The 13,383-nt window shown below is 36.5% G+C and overlaps 1 protein-coding gene across 4 annotated transcripts in view; it reads left to right on the forward strand.

Annotated features, from left to right (window-relative positions):
- Nucleotides 1-13,383, forward strand: part of LOC142977030 (semaphorin-2A-like) — a 341,213-nt gene that overhangs the window by 303,758 nt on the left and 24,072 nt on the right. For all 4 annotated transcript variants that reach the window (XM_076120703.1, XM_076120702.1, XM_076120701.1 and 1 more), the window contains 2 exons: nt 8,541-8,811; nt 11,395-11,625. In XM_076120703.1, the coding sequence (XP_075976818.1) occupies nt 8,541-8,811; nt 11,395-11,625 (502 nt within the window). The remainder of the gene's footprint in view (nt 1-8,540; nt 8,812-11,394; nt 11,626-13,383) is intronic.

Consider the following 13,383-nt stretch of genomic DNA (forward strand, 5'->3'; position numbering starts at 1 on the left):
CAAAAAAGTAGGTGTAGCTCCAGGAGATCAAAATAAAAAGTAATCACATGGCATTTTGAAAGTAGCCTCTTAAAATACAAAGTGTATCAATAGTACGAGCTTCTAATCGGCATCTTAAGTCTATTGCAATGTAGCCAGCTGCTGAAAATGCCCTCTCCGACAATCCCGAACGGGATCTCGTCATATTATGCTTCGGGATTGATCCCGAAAGAATACACGGGATCTCGCGAGATCGGGATCCCGCGAGATCGGGATTGCATTCACTAGTAACAAATCATTTGTGGATCAAAGTCTGTTCAGTACTTATACTGTGAAAGAGAATCAAACATTCCTACATCCAAACAAAATATTTTATACGAGTATTCATGGAATAAAGAGAGTTGTTTCCTTCGTTGAGTACATACATTTATAGTCAGTGCTTGCGAACTATTATCACATACACCTGTTCGAAAAGTTATGATCCGAGATTAAATCCAGTGCGTAGCATCAAGTAATTAATACTATCTTAATCGTAGACTTCATTGGAAAAATATTTGAGCGTATTTTATGTAATAATATTTTTGTGATTGCCAAAACAATGATTAGATTAGAATTATACTTATTATCAGTCTTGTGACTTTAATAATCCTTCCTTATTATCATTGTAAAAGTATCTGTCTATTATCTTACAGATATCCTGCTAAATCGATTTAATTGAAGATTAGCAAATACAATAATTACACCTAAAGAAATATAAAGTTAAAAACACGACTTACAAAATTAAATATCTGATAAAACGACAATAAATCTACTGAAACAGATGTCAATGATAATTTGATCGATATTTATACAGAAGTAGGCAAATCAGGCATAAGTACTTATTTTCCATTCCCAAAGCAAATAAAAAATATTTTCTCATAATCAAAAGTTTCTAATAATTACTTAAATACACATAAAATCACGGCTTGTTTAGAAGTAGACAGAGACCAAAGGACAAATTTTGGCAGTAATTCATTACTGAAAATTCATATAAAATTAATTATAAAATATTCTAATAGATTATTTTTTTTCTTTTTTATAAATAAACTAAAACTAAACATTAAATTAATACATTAAATAATAATTTTATATGTACAAACGAAAAAAATAAAATAAAATAATAATAATAAAGGAACTAAACATAAATAAAACTAAAATAAGGCATCATAAAATATCTCCGCATCGCCGTCCCCGGGTAACGTGCCCAGAAGGCTGGCAGCATTGCCACGTTGAATGGCAATGCTTATTCTTTGCCCTAAGTAAAGGCCAGCCCTCTGGTCACGTGTCGTGCTGACTATTCGGCGAGAGATATCAAAGAAATTTTTTTTTGCACTCGGACCCCACGACCCCATCGTCTCAACTCCGAACGGCTCAAATATGCAATCACCAATAAGATTTGCATATTTGCGCCGTTTGAGGGACTCTGCAGCTGCAGCAGCAGCGCCGGAGCAAATCGACGTGCTAGGAAGATGTGATGGCGCAAGGGTATCGACGCAAGTTGCGTCCCATACCAAAGGCCTACCCATCTTCCAAGGTAGCAACGACATACCATCAGGTCTCTTGCCATCGTCACGTGCCAGCCCATTAGGTTCAAGAACAGCTGGCACGCCGGCGGTGACAAGAGCACGACGAATTATGTCATTTAAGCTGCAATGACGTGAAATGCGGCCGGCGCTCCTACTACAGGAGAGGCCGTGATGTCCGAGGTTGTCAACTAGTACACCGCAATGACAGCGGTGCGGAGATACACAAGGTGCCCCTACACGGAGGCAGGCAGCAAGTCGGAAGGTGGCGTCGTCCAACATAGTCCCTACATTGGACGACGGGAGAGCCTGCAGCCATAAACCCGATTCCCACTCACCCACAGCCAGAAGGCGCGCGCGCTCTGCGGCAGTGGAAGTGCTGTCCAGAAGGGACTGCCTTACCTTGGCGCAGAGCGGCACGTCCCACTGTCTTTGGCAGGAAAGGTTAGTGGGAGCATCTATATTTGGACAAGCCATTTTCCAGGCATTTAAGGCGTCAGTCTTACAAAGCACCTCGGAATTAACCAGTTTTAAGGGTTCTAGAATCTTCCTGGTTAAAACTTCAGTGCTGTGGACTGAGGCCAAAAAAGCTGGTAAACTCACATCAGAAATTTTGCGAACGCCGAGGCCGCCCAGGCGAACGGGTAAGCTCACCTGAAGCCACACTCGGTCGTTCATGGCTAAATTTAAAATTTTGCTGACTGTATTTTCAATAATTTTGTCTATTTTTCCTAAAAGTGTTAAATGTTTCCAAAAATGTGTAGATCTAATTACGTGGGTAAATTTAGGGACAAAAAGACAGTACCGGATAATTGTAAAGGCCGAATGAATGTTAATTTTTTCCAGGCGGTCTGAAACTTTACAAAAATTTTGTATTTTTTCGTCTATGAAAAAATTAAAAGCATCGTCAAAGATGGGAGACCCAAGGAGGCGAAGAGAATCCTTTTTAACAATTTTGATATTAGGAGCTAAAATATTAAATTTTGAGAGGGCCAAATCTTTATCAACTGAGTCGGAAAGATAAATTTCGCATTTGCTTGTGTTAAGTTCTAAACCGATTTTTGAAAAATTTATTTTTAGAAATTCCAAATCCTTTAAAACTGTTTCTAAATCACCTCCAAGAGTTCCGTCATCTAAATACCAAACGTTGAATTTTGAATTTAGCTGCCGAATGATTGGTTGTATTGCCAAACTGAAAATGGCTGGTCCAAGTGGGTCACCTTGTTGACATCCCACTGCTGATTCTAAAAGGTGGTCTTTATATAATAATTTTGATGGTTGTCGGTAACATTGCCAAAGAAAACTGAAAATTTTGGGAGCTTCCTTTTTAATTTCAGTCAACAAGGTGTCCCGGTTAACCGAATTGAAGGCGTTTTTAACGTCAACCTTCAGGATGACCTGTCCTTCCTCGCGGTCAAGGTACGTCGCTAGGGCGTGGATGGCAGCCTCACAGCCCCCTCTGGATCCATAGCCGAGCTGCAGGGGCTGCAGTTTATCTGAAAAAGCGTCACGATAATGATAACAAGCTATTTTGGCTGCCATCCGCCGGTATGTACAACCTACGGCGATGGGACGGATGCCACCATCGCTTTTGCGTAGGGCACACAGATTGGCCCCATACAAAATATCAATGATGCCATCAGTCACACCGCCGGAGAGCATTAAATTAATTAAGGCCGTTAACTCCTTCAACAGCGAATCGCCAGCCTCCCCGGCGGTAGAACACAGCAGGTCTTTTAAGTGCTGCGGCGTTAAACCGTCGAGGCCACCGGCAGAGCCACTCCTGAAAGAATTAACAGCCATAATGACGTCCTTGGCTACAATGCTTAAGTAATCAGAATTAGTGTCTGGTGGATCTGGGAAGGAAAGACCATCCCCTGGCACCGGGTGTTTGCTCTCCAAACCAGCAAGTGTTTCAGGAGAGCAAGGCGCCACCACATCATCGCTAAATAAAAGTCTAGCTGCCCCCCTTATATCACCTTCCCTTAATTTTGATTCCACATAACTAAAAATTGATTTACTGCTGAAGGTTGAAAGTTTGGGTTCAAAATCAAGGGCCGAAAAAAGACAGTTTTCTTTAATTTGGGATGTTAAAGATTTTTGGTTGGATCGAAAATTGGGAATATGTAGTATTCTATAAGGGAAAGTGAGAAGCTGCTTCCAAGCTGTGACAGAATTCTCTCGAACGACGAGGCCAATGCATTGTGCCAAATTTTTTGCCACGGAAGGCCTCGCGCCACGGGGAATTCTTTTTAAAACCGGAAAGGAATTTTTTAGTTTTGTTATTGTTTGCCAAAAGGGAATTTGGATAATATCTGTATCAGATTGTCTTAACTGCAAAGTGGAGGAGTTTGAAAACACATTTTGGGATTTATGCATTCGACCCAAATGTATCTTCAAACCCCTCACACCCTTAAAGGAGCGAGCTTGGGGGCAGAAAGGGCAAACGGCTAGACCTTCATCCGATGTGGAAGGTTGACTTGTGCTTACCTCCGAGTTGCTGCCATTGTTTGTACACTTAAAACTAGACATACAACAATAAAGAAATACAAATTTACAATAGATTTACAACAAATTATACAAAAACACAATACAAAAATGACGGGCTGTCAGCAGTTGACAGGGACGTCGCGGCGGCGCACTCACGAAGCCCGAGCGTTGCCGAGGGATCCGAACGCGTTCTGTCAGCTTCGCTTTGGTTCTTCATGATTCATATTATTATTAATATTATACATATACGGCGTTCTGGCGGTTTCGCCTTAGGGCTGCCACTAAGAAGTTATTAAAATATATGTTTTTGAAAAAATCCGTAATTTTACTTCAGCTTTTATGATGCCTTGTACTGGCTTTATAAATTTATATTATTTATATTTTCTTTATTAATATTTTCTTTGCTTTTAAAGGAAAAGAGAAGAGAAAAGCAAAAATCAGCTGTTATTTTGACATTGTCAAATTTCAAAATCCAATTTCTAATAGATAATTAATATAAACTATATTACATCGTTATGTAATAGACAGGTGTCAATATGAAGCTATTACACGTGTCCTGACGATAATCTCGCTATTACCGCACATTGTCCTGCGAGTTTGATACCGTGAATGAGCTAATCAACTAAATCAGTAGCCGATCGCATACCTACACTACTATTAACTGGCTAATTAGATTACGTCTCAGGTTCGATCCAGTTAAATTGGACTGTTACACACAATGTATTGCGATAATGCCTTTATGTTGTATGCTTTTGATAGCAGATTTACTCGCTTGAATATTGGATTATACAACTACCTTTTACATAAATAATATGATTTTACAATTCCTACTAATATTTATTTGAACTCAATATGTCTTAACAAAATGTACCGACGAAAAAAAAAATTTTGTTAATTATAATAATAAAAAAGATTTTGTTAATTTCGAAGTTGGATCTCACTTGCTTTTATGTATCATCTATTCCATATTACCATAATTTTTAATGTTGTTTATTTGGTTAGTGTAAATTGAACCATTTTTATTCGGTTATAAACTTAGGACATACTTACTTACAAGCATTTTCTTACACGAAGCAAATAGCCCTAAGAAAACCAATTTAAAAAGCAAAGTAACACTCTCTTTAAATAAATATTCACACATTACGTCCTCAGCAAACTTGTAGTGAATGTCTCGAAAGTTTCCCGTAGGACATTACGTAGGAACGTTCGTATTCACAATGTATCGGGAAGCTATTGTCGTATATCATGTGCTCTCGTATCTGCAGGTGCCAACTATTCGTTTGTCTGTACCGTACTTTACTTTGTTATATCGTAAACTTTTAAACACGGTTGCGAAGATTGGGGTAATTTTGTCTCTTCAGAAAGTAGTGTTAATGTAATGTGTACTTTTGTCTACAGAAGTGCGATTTTCTGTAGTCGGTAAGTACTATTGAGTATTAATAGTTTTGAATTAAAATTTGCTTTAAGAATTAGTTCCTATAGCTCCCACTGGAGGCGCTGATTAGGTTTTCATACAAAATTTGTCAATAGCTAACTGGTTGTCAATAGTGGTAATGTAGTAGTTACGAACGTCTTTGTGATATTTTTTATATTGTCCGGTAATTCAGTGATATATGCTTAATACAATTTATCTATTCAGAACGTTTGACGCTATTAGGCAATATAATTGATATTTACATCGTCGGTTTTTACATATTATTAATGATCTATAGATGCTTATAATTAAAACCTGTTAAAGTTCTAGTATCAACATTTCCAACGAATTCAGGTTTCTAGGCACTGACCTTAATTAAAGCAGAATGGACTTGCCGGACATTTTTAATGGAAGGTGTTGGGTTACTTTTATATCTATGGCCACTAATTCGTCCCTAATGGTAGATAATGAAAAACAAAAACATGACAACGGTCTCAAATCTCTGCGAAATGTCTACTCAACATTTTACTGAGCGACTGAAAATATTTTAGGCTTACATTTTTGAGTTAAATTTTGTTGTTGCATTAAAAAATGTTTTATAGTTACTGTTTTACCTACATATTATGTTGAGTAAGAGCTTTAAATATGTAGTACAAAACATTACACTTGGCCCAAAATGTTACCGATTTTAGTTGCAATTATTAGCTTAGAAACAAAAAATAAATTAATAAATAGTAACATACTTTTTCTTCTGTAAAATCCTAAAGCTGCGGGTAAACACTAGTTGCCAATATTTCAAACTATAATCTTAGTGATGCTACAGTATTAGTGAAACAGATTTAGTAATAGTAAACAACTTTGTTATCACAATAAACAGTGGAATAACTTAGACAGTTCAAAAGTTCTTACATTGGCTACGTAGGATAAGAACACTGGGATTGACAATCTGCTAATTGAATCGTGTAACATTGTTCTAACGTGTGAAATTCAATTTCAATTCACCTTATTAAGGACTAGAGAATCAAAAAAGTTTCAATAGAAAAGCAACTTACGGCAAGTTTCTGACGTGTACAAAAACTTACCGACGTCCATCATTGTCCATGACAGAATTAATACTTATATATTATCCAGACCGTCAAATCATTTGTAAGTAACTTTGCCCGTACAGCGCAATGTTCGATACGACCCAGACAGAAATAAAAGCTTCAATTAAAACAAAAATCATAAAGGGAAAATATGAAAATCAGTTTGCTTTAATTCTCCTATTAACCGCAAACAAAATAGATAGTCATAATAAATTCAAAGACAAAATCTCGCCTTCGAAGTTTCAATTCGCATCATTAGACCGTCAACGTTTCATTCAGTGAATGAAAAGCTTTCTAGATGCTAATTTGGTGGGCAAACAAAAGCTAAGGCCTAATGAGGGGCCTTGCGGGTCCGTAGACAAACTTTCTTATTCAGTCGAAGGGAGGCCCGGGGCTCTTCCGCCCGGTCCATTTGCTTGTTTATCCTGGACTTAGGAACCCGATTCGATGTTGAAAGGGAAAATAATGTTGCGAAGAGCTTCACAGTTTGGTGTAAAGTTCGCGGTGTGTTTAACTCGTTAGCGTTTTGTGTGTAAGGGAAGAAATACTTTTGTATGTTTATTTGTTTGTTTTTATGAGTTTCTTGCTTGTTGCGTCTTTGGCCTAGTGAGGGTTAAACTTATCTTAAAGACTCTGATGCCAAGAACTTAGATAACATATCTTATTGCACATATTTGAAAGACGCAGAAAATCAAAAGTTTTGTAGTATTTTAGTGCTTCTAATAATAGTAATATATCACTCCATTACGTCGTTTCAATATAATTGAATGCCTTACAGTCAGTTAATGTTAAAAACTAGAGGTTTTTATTTACTTTCTTAAGAGCCGACCCTAACCACTTGAAAAGAATTCGCCTCGGCTTTAGGCCGCCTATTTACATCATCAAACACGATTTACGCATGTCCAGTTTAAATAACGTGTAAAGCTACAAATGGTTTTCCGATAAAAGTCAGAGTACAAGGAAGGAATGACGAAAATCTTGCCCTCGGGCGGTCGAGCCGGCACGTCTTCGCATGCCTAATTTAATCCTCAGCTTATTGAAATAAAAACGACATAGGTTTTCGACAGGTGCCGCGGGTGCCGAGCCCCGCGGGGCTCCTCACCCGGGGAGGCGCGGGTCACAGGTGGCCCCGATGGTCGCAGCGTCGTTAAAATTTACATAAAGTCTCAATCCACGACGACGGGCGCCGCTGCCCACCCCACGTTTATGCTACATTTAGTAATTTTATGATAATTTCGAAAACCGTACCGCCACCCATCGCATTATACTAATAGAGGAATTCTCCGGAGAGCGCCGAGTAACGCCGAAAAAATTCGACCGCCTTCAAAATAATAAGTTTCGGTTAATAAATCGCGTTCAGTGCGAAACGAACATAAATTTTTGGAAAAATTAATAGCAGATGTGTTGTTGAGTTGCACGGGGGACCGCAGAGCCTCGGGGGCGGGCGAGTGGCCAGTTCGCTGTTACTGACTTTGAAACGCATAAATTCAGTCGTTACGTTTTGTTTTTTAGATATATTTTTGATTAATGGCACATAAAATCGAAACGTTCACGCGTGGAAATTTTAATATTTCGGAAAAAGTTTTTTATTCACCCTCTACTAACATCCCCACTTGGTGTTTCGGAAATTGGGGTGTTTGAAAGCTTTAATTAACGTGTTTACCAAAACGCACACCCCTATGCACAAACAATTTTGGAGATAGGTACTTTGAACTCACGAATCAGATTGAATTTTACAGTCGACATAATTATTCCATAAGTATAAGCCAATTAAGTGTTTATACTTTTAATTGGACTTACAGTGCGTACTTGCGTGCACTGTACAATAAAATTATGGATTCATAAAAATTTGAATAATAATATCTGCTAATGAGGTAATCAAATTGTAGTTTAATTATTTTACTTTTTGTGAACCAACTGAGTCAACTGAGTTGACTTTGTTGGATATGTATCTAGATTTAATAAAAATTCGTTTTTTCAATCTATTTAAATTATTTTCTCTTGTTACAGTCTAACTTAACGCACCTGCCTCGGCATGAATACGTGCCAGGTATTGGCATGGGTGTTGCCAAGTGTCCCTATGATCCTGCCGACAACTCTACGGCGTTGTGGGTCGAGAGAGGAAACCCCGGCAGCCTCCCCGCTCTCTACTCCGGCACTAACGCCGAGTTCACAAAAGCTGACACTGTCATATTCAGAACTGATCTTCATAACCTCACGACTGGAAGACGAGAATTCGCGTTCAAGAGAACCTTGAAATATGACTCGAAATGGCTTGACAGTAAGTATTAATTCATTATCATGTTACATCTAAAATACTATCAGAATAACTATTGAGACTTTATTTATGGAGTTGAGTTTTTGCCACTCATTGTTTTTAATAGTGATTTAAGACACCAAGATTAATTTTCAATCGATTATTTATTCATTATTCAAATAGCACAAGTGTGTAGTAACTTTATTGGGGGTGCCTAATACTTCTGGCCAAGGCTGTATTTTTAGTAATAACTTTTTGATTTAGAATTTAAAATGTAGTAGGTACACTTAAATAAATCAGGCGAACGTATTACACTACGCCACAGTAAAAGCAATATTCGAAATTCTAAAGCTTCAAAGTTATAAATCAGGTCAATACGTAACATGTATAATAATATCATATACGTAAGTATATTGCTACTGAACAATAATTCCTTTCTAAGCATCATATCGAAGTTTTCTGGTCGACTGCGCGCTGACCCAGTCGACCGAATCCGTAGGGTTATCAAAATTAAATCAATATCGAAATGAACGTGATCATTGCTGCTCAACAACGAGTCGCTATCCAATAAGCTGAAAGCAAACCGGTAATAATTAGGACAAATGTTACAATTATCGACGCTTACACGATTTACACGGAAATTGGCCTGTTTGCGATTAAACAATGGAAATTAAACTGTTTTCACTCTAATGAGCAACAATGTCTCGCGAATTTATAGGTCAAACTATTCGGAACCATTCCGCATTTCAGTTTTATTAGATGACGTTTATATTTCCGCATGACCTATTGTTTTTTTAAGCCTAGCCGAAATTCGATTTTAGTTTTCTAAAAAATCGAGCATCAATTTGTACAGTTCATTTTTATTTCAAACAAATAACCATATGGAAACAGATTTTTGATATCATAAAAGCAAGTTTATAATCGAATTTCGCTGAAACTTTTTTTACTGTATAGTCTATTATTTTATACGACAATGATATTATTTTGTTTACGAAAGTCTGAGTGCATTTATTTTGGACTCAATGGAAACAAATATCAAATTAAATGAATATTTATTAACGGCACCTTTGTAGCACAAATGGTTTAATTGTTCTGATTTTAGTACAAAATTCGAATTGGAACAATTGGGACTAACCCTTTCGGCCGTTTATTTGCAGCCAGCGAAATAGAAATTAGCTTGTGTACGAATTTAGGCAAATTTTGCCTAATTTTCGTTAATATCGTCGTGTTCATTACACTCGGCCCTTTATTCGTAACGTTTCGAATGCCACTAACAGTTAATTATTTTCGTTTAATTTACATTTAGTAAGTGAACCCTTTTTGGTATTCATTTTATTTTGTAAGTTTTGTTATGAATAAATTGTGGTCCCGTTTCAAGCGAGCGTCAATAAAATAAAATTGTCGTAGAGAACAAACCGCAAAATGTTCTCAATGTCGAAAACAGATCGAATAAACGTGATTACCCATCGTTTCAACCGCTGAAAGAATATCTACTTGCATTCTGCAATTCCACATTCCAAGAGTCAATATTACATTTAATATTATTACTTAATATTTTTATCTCTCCTTTTGGAGTGTTATTTATTGGAGCTTAAATTAAATAGCAATTTATTTTTAAAAGTTTCTCACTAAAAGTATCGAAGTTGGTAAATTATTAGCGAACTCGACTAACATAATACTATTTCAAGGTAATTTTATGTGTCGTTGCTAAATAATTCCACGTACACCATATTCATCAACCGTTGGTTTATCGCCACTATTAATTGTACGAAGCTAAATTTATAGCGGTAATAATTTTAAAAGATCCGAAACTTTATTAAATTTGATTCTTAAGCTTATGTTAACTGGCATTATGGCGTATGGCATGGATGATATATTTAACAATGTGAATAGAGATATTGCGAGTAAGGCGCGCGTACGTATTCTGTAATCCGTGCCACGTGGCGCTTTCATTATGGGACCAACAAATAAGTACTTATTAATGCCAGCTATGAACGTCCCGGGTGACATAATTGTCACCCACGGCTCCATCTAATATTTATTGCATATCACATGGAATAACAGCAATTTGATAGTACAGAATTAACTGCGATTGTGGGAACGCACGCCCGCAATGGCCCGAATACACAAAATGTATATTCATAATTCAGTAAATTATTACGCGGCGACGTGACTATTGTAATTTTACTGACAACTCGCTATTAACTGAAATTATAACTGTTATTATTTATGTAAAAAATGTTATTAAAGTTGTAAACTATGTCAATTGGAGGTGTCGTTACTTTTTTTATAATCCATACTCGTTTATTAAAGTTATAACCACAGAATAATGAGCAGGCTATTGATAGACCCAAGGTTGCATGTTATAGAATTTCATAACTAAGTCGAAAACAAACGTACTTTAGAGGTGTTTAGATCATAGCGCAATTAGTTTGGATATGTAATTCGAAAGCATGGCAAGTATCTATACTTGCTTCATATTATTACATTCATGATTAAAGCCTAGAAATAAAATAATTATATTATAAGAGTATACACATTGGTTACATACGCAATCAACTAAGTTTATTTCACTTTTGAATTCTAACATACTTTATTTTTTTCTAGAACCAAACTTCGTGGGTTCATTCGACGTGGGCGACTACGTGCTTTTCTTCTTCCGCGAGACGGCTGTGGAATACATCAACTGTGGCAAGGCGGTCTACTCCAGGGTCGCCAGGGTGTGCAAGAGGGACACCGGTGGCAAGAACATTCTCAGTCAGAACTGGGCCACGTATTTGAAGGCCAGACTCAATTGCAGCATCCCTGGAGAATTCCCGTTTTACTTCAATGAAATTCGTAAGTATTTTTTTACTTTTTTATGCTGCCTAGGTCTGAGCTGTTTACGATGTTATATATATTTAGTTTTAAGAAATATAATTTATATTTTTGGTTGATATTTAGATAATAATTAAATGTGCTGTTAATTATAACGTTGATATTGAATGTTTCGAATTAGTCTTCTTCTGAGAACATTGATTCTTTGAACTAAATATCAATGAGATTTATCTTAATTAAGTTCGATCAAGATTTAACGAATTCGTGGAAGCTTGTCTTGTCTTAAAAAAAAATAAGTTTAATAATCTTTAGTCAAAAAGTAAATAAAAATTATATGCAATAAATATTTCAGCAAGCACTCAAAGCGAAGGGCGTCGAATTCCGCGTTACCGTTCCTTACATTCAAAGCTACCAAATATTGACTGCCAGTTTCGCAAACATTTTCAGCTTCAAATTCAAAAGTGCATAGTGCGATTTTGCGATAGAGGAGTCTAGCCGATTTGGTTGTGCACTTGGTATGGGGTCTCTCAGACTATGTTCATATAATATTAACGCACGGGGGTTGCACGGCTTTAGGGTTCTACGTTTTTCACGCGGCCCCACTACCTGCCTGCATTACTCATGAGCTTGTAATAGGTACTCAAGTGCTCAGTATTTGCTCTAGGTGTGTTATTTACATGTCAGTTTGAGCTCAATTAGACTCGCGCGTCTGGTCGATTCTCTTCAAATTCAATATGTCAGGAAAACGTGAAGGGCTTTCACATAATGAATCATACACATTCTTAACATCAATTGGGTAGATTAACCGTGAAACTATGCAGGTACATGAAATGTTTTATTAAATACTTCCAATCAAATACTTATTACGTAATAGTGGAATATTTCCTAAGTATATTTAAGTATCCAGTAGAAATTGGGTCAACGTCCAACATTTTCGATAGATTTTCACGCTACAACTGAAAACCTATTCATTTTTAAATATCAAATTGAAATAATTATTTGCGAGTCATATAAATATTTGAACTGCAACAATCATAATTGTTTTGTTTAAATAATTAAAATAATTAATGAAGTAGACATAACCTACATTTATTTATTGTGCTCGTAAATACATAAATACAAATTGTTAAGTTGCGTACATTTCCAGATCAACATGAAAACGGTTTGATTAATCAATTTAATTGTTCAAAGTTAAGCGAGTTACTATAATTGCATGAACTAGTTAAATTGTGCAACTTTAAACGCTATATAAAGTTAGAGCCGACTATTAAAACAATTTGATACCGAACTTAAGTTTGAATAAGTAAGGGACTTCATAGGCTATGTGGCCACAGATGTGAATAGATGGCCAAGTAACAATTAAATGATCACAAAATATTTTAAGTTGAGATCTTTTAATAAACGGTAAATATGTAAATAAATTATTAAGCGAGTATCTTTTCGAGCGTGTGGCAGGCATTAAGTATTCCCTGTGCTGCCATGGCACAGGGAATACTTAGTTTTAGTTTATTGTACCAGATAGTACCTATGGTCATCCCGTCGACTCTAATCACTGTCTTATATAAAGAAATTATTCAAATATTTCAAAAGGCCCCAACCTCACTTAAGTTTATAATATACATATGTACATATTGTATAGCCATCGTGCAACGCAAATTTTATTACAGTGTGCCTCGATGTGCAAAGTTTCCAAGCAAAATTAAACATCGTGACATTGCTTGATTTTTGTCTCCAGCCCTTCAATAGTTCGAAATCTCATTGAAATTCAAATTACTTTTA

The sequence above is a fragment of the Anticarsia gemmatalis genome, chromosome 12 (assembly GCF_050436995.1).
Source record: "Anticarsia gemmatalis isolate Benzon Research Colony breed Stoneville strain chromosome 12, ilAntGemm2 primary, whole genome shotgun sequence".
Taxonomy (NCBI): domain Eukaryota; kingdom Metazoa; phylum Arthropoda; class Insecta; order Lepidoptera; family Erebidae; genus Anticarsia; species Anticarsia gemmatalis.